The 19,245-nt window shown below is 56.5% G+C and overlaps 2 protein-coding genes across 4 annotated transcripts in view; both read left to right on the forward strand.

Annotated features, from left to right (window-relative positions):
• The window catches only part of FXYD2 (FXYD domain containing ion transport regulator 2), a 98,508-nt gene that overhangs the window by 17,121 nt on the left and 62,142 nt on the right, over positions 1-19,245 (forward strand). The window lies entirely within an intron of this gene.
• The window catches only part of DSCAML1 (DS cell adhesion molecule like 1), an 88,074-nt gene that overhangs the window by 6,887 nt on the left and 61,942 nt on the right, over positions 1-19,245 (forward strand). For all 3 annotated transcript variants that reach the window (XM_065855625.2, XM_065855626.2, XM_065855627.2), the window contains exons 2-3: positions 1,364-1,681; positions 4,219-4,365. In XM_065855625.2, coding sequence (XP_065711697.1) covers positions 1,364-1,681; positions 4,219-4,365 — 465 coding nt within the window. The remainder of the gene's footprint in view (positions 1-1,363; positions 1,682-4,218; positions 4,366-19,245) is intronic.

The following is a 19,245-nucleotide window of genomic DNA, read 5'->3' on the forward strand; positions in this document are numbered from 1 at the left end:
CGTGAGCTGGGAGGAGGATGGAGAGCTCTCTGCTCTGGGAAGGGGTGAGGTGTCTCGGGGTTTCCCGTCTTGACGTGGTTGAGGGCAGCGTGGAGTGGGCCGGTGGCACAGCACGGAGCCGGGACAGGCACTCAACCAGCCTCCCCTCCAGCGAGCAGCTGTGATGGCCTCAGAGCTGAAGCAAGGCTCTCCAGGCAGGCAAGGCTTTCCTTCTCCCCCCAGCTCCTGTCCCCTCCTCCCCAAGTTAAGAAATCGAGGTCACGGAGGGTCCCCCGTGACTCGTTTTGAACCGGCGGCACGGTAGTGATCTGCTTATTGGCTCTGCGGCACCACGAGCCGTGTTCTCAGCCAGAGCTATTAATACACCCGCCGAGGGCCGCTTGCTATATCCCTGTCCTTCCGCCCACTTGGAAAGAGTGCGGCTAAAAAAAGAAAACGGATCTAAAGTGACTGGGGGCCTCCTCATCCTTATTTATAGGCAATCTTGCTCGCTTCGGTGGAGCAGGGGGAGCTTGTGGTCCTGGAGAGTGGGAAGGAGAGGCTGGAGCAGTTGGGTGGAGAGGTCCCTTCCCTCGCTGTGGAGAGGGGAAGCGCGTTTCTGCAGCACTCGTGGTGCCCTGGAGAGATGCTCCCCGGCATCTGGGCGATGCCTTGGACTGTGCCCTTGAACCTGTGCATCTCCATCTTCCCATGGGCAATGTGGCAATGCCAGGCGGCAGCTCAGGCTTTGGGCAGGGTGGACCTGGGCGTCCCCTGGCTCCGGCAGAGGGGAGCAGCACGGAACCCAGTTTTCCTGCCCCTCTCCCGGGGCTGCAGCGTTTGGAGGCAGTGGCAGGGTGGTGGGCAAAGATCTCTGCCCTGCTTTGGGAGGTTTGCACGGGCTGTGCTGGTGTTGCCGATGGGCAGCGATGAGGCACAGGGGTGCTGGCTGGCTGCTGCTCTGGGCTGGGGGACATCGGGGTTCGCAGGAGAAATGGTGGTGGTTATTTGTGCTTGGTTCCTTGTTGCTACATGTGGGTGTCCTCAGCCCTGTGGGTGCCGAGGCACGGCCAGACCACGTGCTCAGAGCTGCCTGGGTGTGTACGGCCACCCGGGGATGCCTTGGGGGGCTGCCCTGCGTACCCCAGCTTGCACAGCCCCTTGTTGTCCTCATGAGGTGCCCGTGATCCCTGATCCGTGCTGCCAGCAGGAGCGCTGGCCTGTGAAGGTGGCCTTTACGCTTGCAGCCCACGCACGGGTGCTCCTTTGCTCCCCTGCTCTGCCGCGCGGGGCCGGGGCTGTGCCGGGGGTGCTGCCCGTGCCGCTGGGGATCGGCCGTTTCTATTGTAACCCCCCGCCCTTGTGGCCTCTGCTTTCTCCGCAGCACACACTGAAGATGTTGGAACCAGCCTCTACTTTGTGAACGACTCCATCCAGCAGGTCACCTTCTCCAGCACAGTGGGGGTGGTGATCCCCTGCCCGGCAGCAGGGTCACCCAGCGCCGTCCTTCGGTGGTACCTGGCCACGGGCGACGACATCTACGATGTGCCCCACATCCGGCATGTCCATGCCAATGGGACTTTGCAGCTCTACCCCTTCTCGCCATCAGCCTTCAATAGCTTTATCCACGACAACGACTACTTCTGCACCGCGGAGAACTCGGCTGGCAAAATCAGGAGCCCGAATATCCGTGTTAAAGCAGGTAGGAGCTCTCTGTGGGCGCTGGGGTTTGGATGAGGTGCTGGCTTTTAGTGTCGGGGACAGGGCTGGGGTGGCAGTGGGGGGGACACGCAGCCTGGGGGTCTGCAGCGGGTGTGTGGAGGTCGGGATGTGGCTGCAGACTCGCAGCCGGAGAGGTCGTCTCCCTAGGAGCTGGTGTTATCGCACCCAGCTGTGCACGGGGCCTTTCGTGGCTGCGGGAGGAGCCGGAGCACATCTGTCTGCAGCAGGGAGACCCCACTGGGCTCCTCAAACCCGTCTGTTCCCGCTGGAGCATCCAACCCCAACATGCTAAGGCTTATTAAGCAAAAAAAAAAAAAAAAAACGAAAAAGGGAGGAGTATGGCGAAGAGTTGATTCCAAAAGCCATTATAGTAAATTATTGACCAGGCTGAGGAGGGCTAATAGCCCAGGAATGGCTTCATTATGTAACCTATTAAAAGTGGGGCTAGCAGAGGGAACATGACAGAAGTGACTACAGGGTTTTTTAATTTTAATACCTTGTACTGCAGAGTAAATTGGTACTAACCCCCTTCTGCAGAGTGAATGATTTACCAGCACTATCGGGTCACCCGTAAGCTGGAGCTGGGTGAAGGAGGGACGGCAGGCGCGTCGTGGTCCCTGCCTTCCTGCAGCCTTTCCTTGGCTCTTCCCCCGTGTGCCGAGGGCTTCCGCGGGGTCACCGCAAGCCAGGAGCGGAGCTGAGCCCTGGCTGCAGCCCACCCTCTCAGCATGGGGTTTAGTGCAGCCCTCCCGTCAGGGGTGTCAGCTGCGAGCGCAGCCGCCCCGTCCCCGTAGCAGGTGCGATGAGCAGGAGCTGTGAGTACATGGTGGGGACCCACACACAGGGCTCTAAGGCCACCATGAGGGCTCCGGCTGTGGCAGCGTGAAGTGCTTCAGCTTTATGGCATTTGGAAATGGTCATGAAACGTTCCCCTGCTTCTACTTCCTCCCGGTCGTCTTGCATCCCAGTCACTCCCCGGTGCTTTGTAATGGCAGTGCACCGAGCAAAGCCAATTAAAGCTGTATAAAGAAAGCAAATGAAACACAGCTGAAAATATAAGGCATTGGGAAAATCTCCGGAAGCTTTGGAGAAGCTGTTGGTGAGCACATGGAGCAAATCTCTGCAGGCAGAGGAGGGTCTGAAGTGTGCTGGTTGTGGCCATGTGTTACCCCGGGAATTGTTCCTAGCGGCAGCAAAAGGCCAGGAGCCCCAGTTCAGAGCTGGGCACTGCGGAGACTGGCTCTGGGGACAGCCCTGGGGACACGTCGGTGCCCATGCAGCAGGTCTGCGCCAGGCTCGGGTCACGGCAGTGTGTAGGCACCGGGCTGGATGTTCCTTGTGGTCCCCGGTGGCCTTTAAAGCCCATGAATAAACCTGCTCCATGTGGCTAAAGAGGCTTTGGCCAGCTAATCTGCTTTGGAGTCCCTTTCCGTGGCTTCTCCCCGTGTCCTCGCGGCCCCAGCCCTTGTCCTCTGCCAGGGCACCGGGTGGATGGCAGGAGCAGGCTGGAGCTGCTCCCAACCCTCCCGCAGCAGAGCAGGGTGCCCCGAAAACCTGGGAGATCGAGGCGGCTTGCTGGTTTGTGTGAGGAACGCAATGCGTGGCCAGCGATGCTTTCCACTCGGGAACACACCTTCCTTTGGGGGCTGCTGAGGAATTCTGTCCCAGGAGGTTTGTTGAGCTGCTTTTACTCTGGCTGACACTCCTGTTAAATGATGAAATGAATTAATGTGTGTCTCGCAATAGCGACACCCCTGTGCCTGCATCCTGCAGGGCACAGTTATTGGCACAGTAAGGAGACACCTGCACTCACGGTGTTTTATATTTAAACTTGAGGAGTTTATGGTGTCTGGGTGTGTTACTGGGCATAGTGACTCCTGGTGTCTTTCAGCAGAGGCTGGGGTGGATCCAGCCCACCTGGCGAGGACGGTGGCCCTGGGGAGTTGTCACTGGTCCAGGGATGTCAAGGGTTGTGCATCTCCCAGAGGAACAGCGCACGTGGTGGGACAGCTCATGGCTCCCGCTGTGGCGTGGCTTGGAAGATTGTCACCTGCTTCCCACAGGATTCCTTCAGTGGGTCTGGGAGGGTGCCAGGCTCTGTGTCACCGGCTGTCACTCCCTGGTGCCCTGTGGCTGCGTTTTCAGCATCCAGCAGTGAAATGATTAGGGAGCCTGAACCTTACAGCCACTGAATGCCCTTGGTCCCTGTGCTGAAACTGCAAACCTCTGCCTGAGCAGCTTTGGTGACCGCAAAGCCAGCAGCTTGTGTCAGCGGCGAGCTGGGGTGACACTGGGGACCGCTGCAGGGTCCCAGCAGCAGGGCCGGCCGGGCATCCCCTCGGCACGTTCTCCAAAGCAGAGCCGCTTCCTTCCCCGGGAAGGTGCGCCAAGTGTTTTGGGTGGAAGCCGTTTGCTGCTGGGTGGGTTGGTTTGTTTGGGAAACGTGGGATTAAAGCAAGAGGAAATGTGTTTTCTCCCAGCGCTGTCATGCTACCAACCATCTGCTTTTCTCTACAGTTTTCAGGGAACCGTACACTGTTCGGGTGGAGGACCAAAGGTCGATGCGTGGAAACGTGGCTGTTTTCAAGTGCCTCATCCCCTCTTCAGTGCAGGAATACGTTAGCGTTGTGTCCTGGGAGAAAGACACCGTTTCTATCATCCCAGGTAAGAGACGAGCCACTCTTTTTTTGGAAATTCTGACCTGTTTTGCCATGTGGGAGACTCAGTCATGGAGGGTCTTGTTTTTTGGCTTATTGTCTGTGCCTGTGCTGCCCAAGCAAAAGCTTTTATTGATGACCATCGTGTGGCTTTGTACTGGAAGACGTTGGTGGTGGAAGCAGACGTGTTGTGTTCAGTCTCCTTGGTGATGCGGTTACTTTGGTGGTTCTGGGCTGGCGGATGTTTGGTGTAAGTGTGACAGCACGTGTGCCCTGTCCTGGCTTCCCCGCGAGCCAGCGCGTTTCGGGTTTGGACAAGAGGAGAAGCGCCTGCGTGCGCTGCCCGTGTCCCGGCTGGCGGTCCGAGCCGGATTTCACATCGTCAGGATGACGCACAAGTAGATGTTCCAACTTCTCTCGCACGTTTTCACAACCATTTCAGCCGTGGGGAAAGGAACGTGACCAAAATGGCATTGTGTGCCTCTTCGCCGCGTTGGCACCTGCTTCGTGCCCCTGTCCCGTGTGTCTGCCCCATAGCCCGGGCTGTGCCCCGCTCGGCGCTGGCCTTGCCGTGCCTTGGTGTGCAGGGGGACAGCAGAGCCCGTCTCTGCGCGGGGACTTTGCAGCTCGGGGTGTTTTGCCCTGGGTGGTGTTTTGGCCGAGCCGTGCTGTGCGGCAGCGCATCGGGACCGTCGGTACCGCCGGCTCTGGCTCGTCACGGGTTTGGAGCAGCGCGGGGGCTGCGGGCAGGTGCTGGGCGCAGCGTGGGGCCAGCCCCGCGTCCTCGTGTGCCGGGGTGACCTCTCGGCTCCCTCCTCAGCGCCGGTATTGATGGCAGTGCTGGCTGCCCTGCACAGCATGTGTAAGCTCGTAGTAAAGCAATCAATACCGCTTTCCCTGGGGGGATCCGGAGAGAATTAAAGGATTTTGCCTAAAGTGAATGCTCCGCGCTTGATATTTGCTCACAGGTCAGCAAGTCCCGCTGCTCCTGCAGCGCTGCTGCGCGGGCAGGGCCGGGGGAGCGGGTGCTGTGGGGGCGATGTGAGCCGGTGCCGCTGACCGGGCACCACGGGCCGTTCGCTCCGATCCCTCTGGCAGGGGTGGTTCTCGCTCCAGGAGCTTAAGGAGCAAAGGGCTTCACCTGGAGGGGGATGGCAGGTTCTCCTGAGGGCTGCGGGGGCTCTCGCTGGTGACCTGTGGCTCCAGAGGGCAGCTCGTGTGCTGACTCAGCACGGGTGGGATGCCGGGGCTCAGGGTGCCAGGGCTGGTGCTGGTGAGCGATGGCCTCTTGGACCACGGGCAGCCAGCGGCTCTGGAAAACGCACAGCACCCTCGTTTGCAGAGCCCGGTTGCTTGGCTGCTTTGCTCGGCAGCAACTTTGTCACCCGTGCACTTGTGTGATCTTAACCAGACTTGTTCTCAAGTCTGCAGTGGCAGTGGATTTTGTAATACGATGATTTAATTAGAGTGGAACGATTTTAACATTCTAAAGCAATAATTACCCTAAAGACAGAACATATAAATTGTGTTACAGTGCGGAGTCAACACAAGCAAACATGTTTTGCTGTTGGATTACAAATATAGTATCTGCCTGGAGCTTATTTTTTTTATTGCACTTGTGATAGAGCTAAAACTGGCTTTGCTGTTACCAAAAACATGGTCTTTTCTTGACCGCTGGTGAACCTCTGTTTCTGTCCTAATTCTGAGTGAGCAAGACGAGGGTGTGGAGGAGGAGGAGGAGGAGGATGTGGAGGAGGAAGAGGAGGCCCGTGCTGTTGGGAGGGAGCGGCAGGAAAGCCGGAGCATGGAGCGGAGGCCCAACAGCTCCTTCATTCGCAGAGGCGCTCTCTGAACTGTCAGATCAAGCGGCTGTTGCACACGCGGCGCTCACAGCTCTGCTCCCGTCAGCCCACAGAAAGCAAAGGTGGTGCGAGCACCGCAGCTCGCTCAGAAGTGCGCCTGAGCCCTGTTTACAGCTGCATAGCATGCTGTGTTTTCCCAACTTTGATGTGCCAAGCTAGCTGCTTTTCCCAAAACTTCCCTCTGGGGAGGACTGTGCATCCCCCAGCAGGCTTGGTGCAACAGGGGTGAACAGTCCTGGTGCACAGGAGCAGGAGAGACCCCCATCCAGACCTCTCTGTGGCAGAAAACTCTTTCGAAGCGACTATTTCCACGGTCAATGTGTGCTTTTCCCCCACCAAACCCAAACGTTTTGCAGCTCACAATGGGGCAGCAAGCGCGTCCCCTGAGGCTGCTGCTCGGGCGAGCTCAGACCCCGGGCTGTGTTTGCGGGCTGGGTGACCCTTTGCTCAGCTTCCTGGGGTTCTTTCCGTGCTGAGCTGGGATTAGGGGCTCCTGGGCTCTGCTGCTGGGCCCCTGCGCCGTGTCTTTTCAGACAAGCCTTGCTGCTCCTTTGGTGACCGTTTGCTGGTGGCTGGGGATGCCGCAGAAAGCCCCGCTGGAGACCTTCTGCTGTGCCATGGGGTTCCTGGGTGACAACCTCTGTCCCTGGGGGTGTCCGGCTGCTGGGGGACGGGCTGGTGCGGCGGATGGTGCGGCAGCATCCGCAGACATGGGGGCGCTGGGTGCTGCTCACCGGTGCAGAATGTGACCCTGCCCGCCGTGTCCCCGGGCTCCGGGCAGGGTGTCTCCGCAGGGCACCTCCTGCTCCGCATTGGAACAGATCCCCGAGCAACTGCAGGGAAACGCTGTGTCTGCGCGGCCCTGCTGCACGAGGGGGGATTGGTGGCAAGTTGCATTATTTGGTTAACTTGGCAACGCTGTAACTTACCCTGAAATCAAAGATAAATTCTTTATGGAAGGTTATCCCGCACATAAATCATCATTAGTGCGGCTCATTTTTGTTTAATGCCTACCTAACTGTGCTGCAGTCTAAAAATGTGTGTTTAGTGAAGTCAAGGGTTGCAGAGAAATTATAGGGTTTTCAAAAACCCATTTGCCTTGCTGGTGCTCACATCAAAATCAATCTTGCCTTTCGTTCTCAGCCTTGTCGCAAACATGAACATGCAGCAGCCCTTGCAGGACATTGAACGTAGGCTGGTTGGACCGGGAGCGAAGCGGCGGTGCTCGCAGAATTTACAGAACGGGGACTGCGTGCAAGGTTGTGCTTCACACCCCGGCTGTGATTTCAAACTCTGTCGCTACTGATGAATCTTGATATGTATTTGGGGGGGTCAATGGGAGGAGAGTGGGAGGGACTGCAGCTGAGCAGGGTGATCTGCAGGACTCGATCGCTTTTCCATGGGGAAAGAGGGGAGGCTCCTGCTCCAAGCCGTTTTAAGAGCTCTATGAGGTTAAACAGCATTTGGTTTAGTTTTTAAAGCATTATTGCTAGGCTGGCTGACATGAAGACTCTGAGGCACATGCGTGGTTTGGGTTTGTCTTGGAGGAACTGTGGTGCGTATGTGGCTGAGCTGCTTTAGTTCCCGTGCTCTGGTTGTTGTGGCACCGGAATGGAAATCCATGGCTCCGAAATGGAAATCCATGGCTCAGGAATGGAAATCCATGGCTCAGGAATGGAGGTTCATGGCACCAACTCGTCTCTTCGGGCGTTGCTGTAACTCGATGCCAGCGGTCACGGGCCCGAGCCCTGTGCTGAGCTGCTGTTTGATGCCTGTGTTGTGGACTCCATAGATTGCGTTGGAAAAAATCAAAGTACAGCACTTCTTGAGGAGCAGATGTTTGGAGGGGCGATGGTTTTCTCAGCAGCCCTAGTGCGGATCCTTTGGGGGCTGCAGGTACTTGGGTGTCCTTTGTCACTGGTTATCCGCGGTCATTTCTCTGGAAAGCAAAACATAAAGCTTACAAGAAGGATGGAACCGAAACGAATCTGTGAAGTTTTACATATGGTTTCGTGTATGTTCTTGGTTGAACAGCAGCCTTTTAGGAGTTTGAAAAACATCCAAGCTCATCTGATTGCGGTGGTTCAGATAGGAGCTTAATTTGACCTGAGCAGCCCTTTCTGTCCCCTCCTCTGCAGTGCCCAAGTCTGTTTATGGGGTTCTTAATCTCATGTGAGCAAGTGTTTAGTGACGTGGGAAATGAAATTGCAACAGCGTTCTCGTGGGGTTAACCGTGGCCGTTCACCTCGAAGATGTGCGCTCTGCTCTCCCGCACCTCGCAACATCTGCGATGTTCCGTTTCTCCCTAAAATGAAGGGTACACGAGTTCCGATGCGGTGTCTCGAGACACAGCACGAGGCTCCCGGCAATTGCCGATGGGGGTTTGGGGTGCCCGTTCCCTCCCCAGGCTGCGGCTCTGCGTGCTGGGAGGGACGATCCAAGGGGCAGAAGAGCCAGGACCGGGATAATTCAGCATTGTCCTCCTATCAATAGGCTTGTTCTGGGGGACGTCAGGCTCCTGTTACTGCAGAAAAGCTGGAAGCTGGGACAGAACAAACAGGGCGAAAGGCAGTCCTTGTTTTGGTGTTTGTCTTCAGTGAGATGGTTTGGGACAGGAGAGAAGTCGCTGTGGGTCTTTCCCGGCCGTTAGCATTTTTATTTGGTTTTGCCTGAGTAACCCGGGCTGGTTTGCAGCCAGGAGCGAGCAGCCCGTGGGGCTGAGCCGCCCGTGGGGCTGAGCGTGCCGGTCGGAACCCACCGCGCTGCCCCGTCCCCACGGCCGCCTGTGACCCCGATGGGGATTTGAGGCCGCAGCCGCCTCTGCCCGGCAGCTCCAGCGGGACGGCTGTGACCGCTGGGCAGAAAGCTGCAAAAGAAGTGGCCTTTTCAGTTGAATTTTGCAGCTCCTGCCTGGGCTGGGTTGACTCGCCGCGCGGAGCAGCCTGATGTGATTTAAATGAGCGTTGGCCTCCCCTCCCGTGTCTGGGGGGGCCGCAGAACCTTTTCCCCTGTCGGTCCCGAGATCTCCAAAGGTGTCCTGGCTTCTCCCCCACCCCTTGCCACCCTCGCTGGCTGCGACATGTGCCCAGACCTGTTACAGAGGGAAGTAGCTCCAGGCGTTATTCTCACCAAGTGGGGTGAGATTCTGTCTGAAATCATTTCATCCTTCCCCAGAGACTTGGCGTGAATTTTATCTAATCGCCATGGCAACAGATAAAAAAAGGTGTGAGCACATCTCCTTTTGCTGTGATAATTCAGATTTATATATTCAGATCAGATTGGAGTTAGAGATTTTAAAAGGAGCAGATGCAGCAGAAGGTGTGACTGCAAATAATGTGGTGAGAACGTTTGATGATCCTGCCCTTTAAGAGGGGAGAGCGCTTTCCCGCAGGTTTTTTTGGAATATAATTATTCCATCAAATCCACTTTAACAAGGACTCATTACAGCCCTGATAATGCAGAGTCACGTTGGAGACAATCTCGCACACGCATGCACGCACACCAGAAGAAGGGACTACAACAAGTAAACAAAATGCCCAGGAAGGGCCGGGCACGAGCGCCTGGTCGCTGCCGGTGCCCCCGGGACGTGACCCGGGCTGGGTCCCTCTCCTGGGCGCAGCTTTGGCAGCTGTCACCCAGTGCCAGGTGCCCATTCTGCAGGCTGGGGCCTGGAAGTGAGCTCGGGCCATCCCGAACCACAGCTGTCCGCTGCTTCTGGTGCGCTCTTGCAGCTCCTGCAGCAGGGGAACGCTTCGAAGGAAGCCTTTGGCTGATTTCTCTGCAGGGCAGAGGAGAAAGGATGCGCAGGGTTTGGAGAAGGAAAGTTGCTGTTGATGTAGCACTTGGCATCCCAGTCCCTCTTGATGTCCTTGCCCCCGCTCCAAACCCTGCGGGATGATAGAGCATGAACCAGATATGGTACAACAAGCTCCAAGGAGTGAAATGTAGAGAAGGGGCTGTTGTTGGAGCTGCCACCTCTTTGTGTACCTGTTGGCATAACTCTTCGGGCATCCCGAGCAGCGGTTGTGCCGTAGGGAAGGGAGGAAAGGTGTGTGGAGTGTAGGATGGATGGCTGAGGGTGTAGGATGGATGGCTGAGGGTGTAGGATGGATGGCTGAGGGTGTAGGATGGATGGCTGAGGGTGTAGGATGGATGGCTGGGCTGATGCCCAGACCCAGCGGCAGGTCTGGCTCCTACATTGCGCTGCTGAGCGTTTAGGATCCATATCGGGCTCACCGGCGCTGGAGGCGAGGGGGTGATGAGCACCAGGAAGGCTTTGCTGCACGCCTGCTGTAAACCTTTAGCAGACATTGTGCCGTGAGGATTGGGATGATTTACCCGAAGGAAGTTGGACCAGCGTGCAGAGGGCAGGAGGAGGAAGAGATGAGCAGGAGATGCGTGGAGGACGCTCGCTGGGAGCAGCCGGCAGCCTGTGTTGCCTGCACTCTCGCGAGTCCCAGCGTGACTCTGCGTGCTGGGGTAGGTTTTGTTCCAGTTGTGCTCTGCATTGCAAATGGCGATTTTGCAGGAAATCGCAAGGAAGTTGGGAACAAGAGGCAAGTTCTCTGGAGCAGCCCTCTGGTGGCACACGGGACAGGGGAGCAACCTGGGTGGGAGGGCTTCGCACGCTGATTAACGTCCCGTGGTGACACGTTCTCTCCCCGATGGTTTGACTGCCTTGCCTGGAGGAGCTGGAGACCCTTGGACCTGTGCACCCTTGTGAGAGGCTGCTCTGCCAAGAGCCGGCCCTGGGAAAAGGTTACGGGGCCCAGTGGGTAGTGGCACTGAGCTGTATAATGAAATCTGGTGCTACCTCTGCACCTTGCTGAACCCGCTGCTGCTCCATCTGCCTGCGTAACCCAGCTCAGAGCGCACAGCTCCCTGCTGAATTACGCGGGCTGTGGTCTCATCTCCCTGTTCAGAAGGTGTTTGTGAAATTGTGATGCTTTTGTGTGTTTTAAAGACCTTCCCGTCGCAGGAGAGCGGAAATCCTCTGGACACAGGTCTCTGTCGGGTGCTGGAGCAGCTGAGGCAGCGCTCACCGCTCTGTGCGCCGGGCACGGGGGCTGCAGCCCCGCCAGGCTCAGGGGGCTGTGCCGGGGCTGTGCCGGGGCTCTCGGTGCAGGGATCCTGGTGAGATCCCGCTCTGCCTGGAGCGCTCTGCAGGGCCTGCCGCCAGCTTGCGTGGCTTGGGAAGCACCGAAGTCCCTTTGGAAACACCCGCACCAGCTCTGAGAGGTGTGTTTGCAGGGAGAGGGTTCGCTCCACCAGCTGTTTGTTGGCACATTTGGGTTCTCCATCCTGTCCGAATCTTTCTCCTTTTATGCCTCCTTTTATCTGTCATCTAATGGAGTGAGGATGGTGCTGGTTCCAGCCCCCGCGCCCCGGTCTCTGCGGGGATTTGTGCCGACCAGGGCAGCGCAGCAGCAATCGCTACAGCAAAGCCAAGTGATGTGAAAACTGTACAGGTCAAAACTTCTCTTCAGAACCACATGTGTCCGTGAGCTTGAGCTGCCTGCCCCTGGGCCCTGGTGCTGCGCAGGGACAGGAACCCGTGCTGCGTGTAGCGGAGCTGAAGTCATCGCCGCTTCGTGCCGTGTGTCCACGGGGATGCTCACACGTGCGTGGCCACCTCACCCCGAGTGCGGGGAGCAGGGCAGGGGTGCTGTGGGTGCGGGTGTGCGTCCTCCTCCCCCCTCCTCCCTGCGCACACACAGATGCAGAAACAATCACGGTCATTATTCCTACCATGGTGACAGTGACAGTGGCAGAGATGCCAGCTTCCTAACACAGACGGCTTTATTTCATCTCCTCTGTTTTTCAAAGCCTCTTTCATTTTGCATGAGGAGACAGATGTGAAGGGCTGCAGGCTGATAAATTCTGCTGTCTTATGAAAAGAGAGGGTGGGTTTTTGTTGTGGTTGCTTCTCTTCCTCCCTCCCCAGCCCCCTCCCTCCAGCACAGCCACAGCCTTTTCCTATAGGGGTGCTCCTGGCGTGGATGCTGCGTGATGGTCACCTTGCTGGGGCAGAGCAGGCTGGGCTTTGGGTGGAAACCCTGCGGTTGTGGTGCGGGCACCCGGTTGGGAGAAAACGAGCCCAGCGGTGCAGATGCCTCCCTGGAACGCATCCGCAGCGCCGGGCCCTGGCGCGCGCCGAGATGCGACTGAGGCTGCACGTTTGCTGGGGAGGAGCTGCTCTCAGCTGGCGGAGCGAGGGCCGAGCTTTGCACGGGCTCACGGCCGAAATTGTCTGTCTCCTCGCGATGCTGCAGGGGCACTGGGGCTGCTGGGTCGGGGTGGGTGCCAGTCGGAGGGGCTGCTGCGGTTTGGTTTGTGCCAGCTGGCGGGATGGGGCTTGGAGATGATGCAGTGCTGAAGGTGCTCTGAGCACCCGCTGCGTGCGGAGCTGCGGCCGCGGCGGGCACCGGGCCCCGTGGCTCTGGCGGCGCTGGCCCGCGTCGTGCTGGTCGCGGTCCCCGTGCGGCTCCGCTTCCTCCTTCCTGCGCTGCTGACGAGAGTTCTGGTTTAAAAATAAATTGCTCCATCTTTAATTGCGGTTTAAATAACTGCTTCATTTTTATTTAAATGTGGCTCTGTAAGGCTTGGAGAACAATTAGGAGAAAATACAGGGCATTGCTCTGGTGCATGTGTTCAAGCATATAATTAATTTTTTTTATTATACTGATGTTTGCCGAATCTGGAAAAAGATCTTATTGTTCCTCTTGATTTAGTCACGCACAAGAGCTACAAATACACCAGCCATTTCAGGGCTGCGTTCCGGGGGCCGTGGGGTGCTGGCGGAGGGGGCTCTGGGGTCGCTGCCCCGTGGCACAGCCGTGTGCTGAACTGGGGGCTGTGTGCCCGTGGTCTGCAGCCCCCAGAGCGGCAGCTGCCGCGTCCCAGCCCAGCGCCGTCCGCAGGGGCCCTGCACCGCTCGGGAGCCGCTGCACGTGCCCTCAGCCCCTTCCGGAGGCCTTTGGGAGCCCCCTGTGCTGGGGCTGCTCCTGCAGACCTGAGGCTGGAGGCTCATATCTGTGCTTTTTGGTGAAGGACGGTGTTAAAAGTGTGATCGATGACTCGGGGGCGCTGGGTGAAATCTCTGAAATGACCCAGCGACCTCTTCCACGAGCGAGCCAGCCATTCAGGAACATAAATCTCGTTGCGAGTCGATAGGGATTAGGTTCCTAAGTGCCCGACATCACTCAAGTGCTTCTGAAAACGTTGCTTGTTGGAGGGTTGCGGAGGAAGCTGCATGTGGCCTGGCGGACTATGAGCTTATCAGTCAAAGGTGCTTTACTTGGTGACAGAAGCCACTTGTGGTAAACAAGCTGCTGGCCCTTTGCACTCCTCACAGTCCTTTAACCATTTATTAAAGCAGCTATGAACTCTTCTTGGAAATGAAATCTTAATAGCAAGCGCGGCAGAGATTTTTCACAGATGGCAGCGCTGCCAAAAGCAGGCATTCAAGAAAACGTTCATCAAAAACATTCATTTCTTTCAAAAAGAATTTGACGTTTATAGCGTAGACAAATTTGGGACTCATTTGCTTTGCCTTTCAGTTTCTGAATTTTTAGAGGTCACGTTTTTCCGCACCTTCGAGGGTTAGAAACTGTGTTATTTTTAACTGGAAACTGAGATTCCAGTATAACCGCATGGCACCAGGAAATGGGGTGCGTGACAACGCTGGGGATGGCGGAACCCGGTGTGCGGTGGGGGGTGACAGGGTCCCCGGCAGTGCCGCGGTCACACAGGGGGTTCCTATGGCCCGGACCACAGCCCATCCTGCACCCACCGGCCGTGCCCACTCAGGACGGGGCGTCTTCCCTACTCAGAAAGCCACAAGTTCCCCTAAGAGGAAGCAACTCATTCATAGCTCATCTCCATTTCATCTGAAGGCTGCACCATGCTGGGCTTCAGCCTTGTTATGTTTTCTCTTGAGCAATACCTTTTATTTCTGCGGTGTTTAATATTCCTTCCCAGAGCCTGCCTTGCCTCTTCTGGGTCTTTCCACCGAAGGCAGCTGTGAAACTGTAAATTGTCGTGGCTGAGCTGTACCTGGTGTTCGCGTGTCACAACCGGCTGGTCCCCTGCCTGCTCGGGTGCTGTCACCTCTCCCCGTGCCTGCCGTCCTCTCCCTGTCTCGTGTCCCCGTTACGCCGGTGCTCAGCTCGCCGAGCAGCTTGGGCTCGCAAAGGACCTATTTCTGTGGCCCAAGGGCTGTAAATGCCACCTGGGGCATCCTGCAGCAGTGGAGCCATCGGGTTCTGGGGAAGCGAATTGAACCAACCTGATGGCACCGAGATCTTTTGTGTGTTGATCAAGGGCAAGCGCGGGTCTTTGTTTCCCTGTGGAATTTTGGTCGCAGCTGGAATGGGAAAATTCGTGGTAGTTCTGGCTCTGCAAACCCAATTTCATTTGCATCTTTGGAGGAACAGTGTGCGGCAGGCAACGAAAGCTGGTGCCACCACCGGAGATTGCTCGTTGTATGTCATTTAACGTCCATGGGACTCGCATCGCTGGCGTTCCGTTTGCAGCGTTACCCGTGACCTCAGTGGTGCCACGTGCTCCGTGGGTGCCTGCGATCGCCGTGTCTCGTTTAACGCCGCGCTTCCAGAAACGCTCCCTGGGCACGCAGAAGTGTTAATGTTCCTACAGATTGTTCTCTGTGTGTGTCCCAGCGCAGAGGCTGTGAAAGAGGTGGGTGTTGACAAGAAGCTGGACCGGGGGACCGGGCACGGTCCCTGGCGCGGCACAGGGGCCGGTGGTCCCGGGAGGTGGGTGCCAGCCCAGTGCCGTGCCAGGGACCTCGCAGGGCGACGGGTGCCGGCGGCTCCAGGTGCGGCCGCGCTGCCGCTTGGCTCGCTGCCACCCACTTAGCGCTGCTCCCCGAGCTCGGCTGTTGTACGATCGATCAGACCTGGCACGGCCCGTTGTTTAAACAAGAGCTATGGCTATTGCATACAATATATGTCCGACACGCTCGTGGCGGTGTCAAGAATTAACTGCGTAATCATCTCCGTGATCTTTCTTTTTTATGACAGCGGGACGTTCTGCGATGGCTGCAGCCTGTTAGGGAGGGAGGGGACTCACCTGTCACAACAGGCCAGCGGGTCTGTGGCAGCAGGGGGGCCGCCTCGGGGAGGTGGGCTCTAAAGCGAAGGATTCGGGGGGTGGGCTTCCAGGTGGTGAACAGGGAGTCAGTTCTGTATCTCGAGCGCTGCACATCTGACAGTCTCACTTCCAGAAGCTGTTAAAAATGCACGTGCGTTTCCTTTTCCTGCAGGGAAGAGCTCTTTGGGGGTTGTATTTTTGTTGCATTCAACACCAGATTTAACCAAACGCCTCTCTCCACCGTGTTGGCAAGAGCATCTTGCGATGCCAGTGTCCTGTCGAATGTGAATGGCTGAGTTTCTTCTTTATTTATACATATATGCACAACATATGAAACGAAGAAGCTAAAAATGATGAATTGCAGCTAATGCTGCTGCGTGATGGAGATAAGACCATAATTATTTGTTTGGGCAGCTTAAATCCACACCAAAAGCCTGATGGAAAACAAAGCGATAATTTAAAGCTCTTTGTGCAGGTCTCCTGGGCTGTGTGACCAAGCGTGAACTTGTATCGTAGGCTTGTGCGGTTTCTGTGTTCGTGCGTGGTTGAGAGGTCGTTTGGGCGTCACGCTGCGCCTGCTGCCCGTGTTTGGGGGCAGCCGCACGTTTAACTGCTGTCTGGCTGGGTTTAGCACCTCTGTGCTGCCTCACTCCTGGCAATTTGCTATTACTATTATCACTATTGGTGCTGCACATCCTGCTGAGTGGTGACGGGTTCTACCCAAGCCCATCCTGCCTTGTTGGGGGAGAAGATGAGCGGGTTGAGCCGGAGCTGTCTGAGCTCCGGATGCACCTGGACCTGTGGCAGAGGTTGTAATTTTTCACGTTTGTTATGTTTGTTTTGCTTTGGTTTAATTAACTGATCAATGAATGCCTATCGAGGTCCGACCTCTCCCGCAGCCACCGTAAATCAGCTCCATCGCAGCGCTCAGGGCTGAAAAGGCCCCGGGGAGAGCGGCAGAGCCCCCGCGAGCAGCAGCGTGGTCCTGGCTCTGCCTTTTCTTTCCCTCTGTCTCTTGTATGGCCCCTGCATCGCTGCCCGTGCCCGCTTAGGCAGGGGTTCAGAGCCTCTTTGCTCGCGCTGTGGTGCATGAGAAACCTCCGGGTTTTACAGGGAATCCCTCGCTGCCACCTCCTCGCTGTTCCCCCTCTGCCTCTCCCCATTCTTCACCTCTGCCCTGCGCATCTCTGCCCCTTCTGCTCCTGAGCAGTTGTGGCTGGAAACCTTTGGTTCTGTGGTGACCCTGGAGACTCATCATTTCCTTAGGAAGGTTTGGAAACCCCCACCCCGCTTCCCTTTTGCCCTGCCAAATCTTTTGTCAGTGGCTTCTCCACACTTGTATCTAGCTTGCTCTTTTTTAAAACACCCCTCTGGATACCATCTTTGCTCAGCTTGGCTCAACCATTGACACCTGAGGGTTATCTGTGGTGATTGCCCGTTGGGAGCGAGAGGCGCTGGGACCAGCAGCTCCCCACCGAGCAGCTGGTGGGGAGGAGAGGTGCACCCCCAGAGCTACGGGGCTCTGGTGCATCCCCTCGGCAGAGCCTATCGAGCTCCGACCTCCTGCTGCCACCGTAAATCAGCTCCATCACAGCGCTCGGGGCTGAAAAGGCCTCGCACCTTCAGTGGGGTCTCATGTCCTTCTTCGTGCTTCCAGTGCTGGGCCAGGTCCTGAGACCTGTTGCAGCGGCTGCTGCTCCTTCACACGTTAGGAGATGCTGACCCGGCGGCGGGGAGAGCAGCAGGGAGGGCGCTGCTGGGGGGCTGCAGGGACCTCCGAGCTGCAGGACTTGGCATTTAAATATAACAATAACTTCAGTTCTGTAATCTGTGCTTAAAATCAGGCAAAGCCTGCCTCGTTCCGGCGCTGATCCCTGCTGTCCGAAGGCTGCTCACGCTTTGAAAGGCTCTTCCCAGCAGAGCAGCGCTGGGACTGAGCGGCTCCGCACCCTCCCCAGCAGCAGCTCCTGCAGCCGAACCCCCTTTTCCACCCCCCGTTTCAGACCCCGCTGTTCCCCAGCAGCACGAGCGCTCGTGCTTCTCTTCCCCCTAAAGACAAAGATTCGACAGCTACAGCTCGAGCCATTAGCTGTGTCTAAGCAACATCTATTTTACTGAGATCTGGAAAAATGAACGGGCTGTATTTGGAAGATGTTCCTTTTAATCCCGGCCTTTAATGCAATACTTTTTCCTGAAGAAAAGTGTTTTAAGGAAGGGAGGAGGTGCCAACGGGAGGGACTGGTGCATCTGGGGGTCAGATCGCAGGATCCGTGCTGGATCACTGCAGCGGAGGAGAAGCTTTTGCGTCCTGCATTACCATATGTATTTATATTTCAGTGTAAAGGGGGAAAACGCACATATTATCAAATGATGCACTTTTTTATCTTCTTTATGGCTTCTAATGCTATAGCTGGTTTTTTTAAACCACTAAAAGCATAAGCATTAAAGCAATTTTCCAGACTAATATAGCAAGAGGTCTCCAAAAGCTCTGCAACATTTGATAATAGTTGCCATCTTCGGCTGAAGATAATGATGTTAACAAATGTAATGGGAGTAATGAGTGGAGATTCAGAAAGCAGCTTTTGTTTAATTTTTTTGTAATGCAAATGAGTTTGGGAATAAAGAAGGAGAGCAGAAAATAATGAAAACTTCATTTGAAATGAGTCTTAATCCTTGCAGCCAAGCGCTGCGGGGGCAGGAGGGAAGGAGCGGGGCTGGCGAGGCTGCACTGGTGTCGGAGTGGGGCGAGGGGCTGCTGTGGAATCCGATGGGGAGGGACGGGGGTCCGGTGGGCGGCTGTGCCCCGTCCTTGCCCGTGGGACGGGGACAGGCTGGTCCCCACGCTGCAAGGGTCCCGCGTGTTCGCACGGGTTGGTGGCTCTGCCGTCCCTGTGGAGGAGGGGCTGGGGGGCACGGGCTGCGCCCCGGTCCTGGCACGGCAGAGCTGCCTTCCTCCTGCTCCCAGGAGCCTGGAAACGCGGTACTTGGTGTTTCCGCAGCACCTTCCACTTTAAAATGATGCCAGCCGAGTTCAACCTTATGACAGCCCAGCGACTCCCTCTCCCCATCAGAACAAGTGAATTTGCTTTATTTAGATTGACTCCCAGCCAAAGTGATAGGTATGAGGCTGGCAAATAAGCATCCTTGTGATGAGGACTGGCACTTATGCATGTGCACAAGATTCAGGTCTGTCAGCTTGTGTCAGCTCGCCTTCTATGGAGTGTTTAATCTCCTAACCCTTGGCCAAGAAATGCATTAAGAGATCTGCGGCAAGTAGGAGCTCGAGAACCGAGGGACGCTGCTGCCTGCCCCTCTTCTGCGCGTCTGCTCGTGGAGTGATGGGGAGGGAGCACGAGGAGGAGCAGGTATTGCGCCGGCAGGAGAGCTGCAGGCAGCGGAGCTGGGAACCCGCAGGAATCCGAGGAACCGAGGAACCCCTATTCCTCCTGAACGGGGTGGAGCGGGTCCCAGGGACATCTCGTGGGGGCGGGACTGAGGGGCAGGGAGCGGTAGGTGCTGCGGTAGCGCAAGGTGCTGCGTGCAGCAAGGACGGAGCAAGGCGGCCCCAGGCCGGATGCCACATCTTGAGGGGACGGGACGTGCTATAAAACAAGAGGCCTTCATGTTCTCCTTGTCTCTCTTGTTTTTTTGGAAGGGTGAAGACGTGAGTTATCACGTCTGGCTTTGCAATTTACAGCTTTTAATTAATCCGAAATTTCAATGTAGCTTTTTATGATAAGCAGAGGCATCTCTGCAAGCTGGGGAGGAACCTTAACGATGATCCAAGATGAATCTGCAGGATGAAATATCTGTGCTATAAACAAGGCTGTATAAAACAGAAACGCAGAGTTAAAAAATGCCCAAGATATCAAAGCAATGATCTACAGATGAGATTTCTTCTTGGAGCCCTTCCC

This window comes from Patagioenas fasciata, chromosome 24 (assembly GCF_037038585.1).
Source record: "Patagioenas fasciata isolate bPatFas1 chromosome 24, bPatFas1.hap1, whole genome shotgun sequence".
Classification (NCBI taxonomy): domain Eukaryota; kingdom Metazoa; phylum Chordata; class Aves; order Columbiformes; family Columbidae; genus Patagioenas; species Patagioenas fasciata.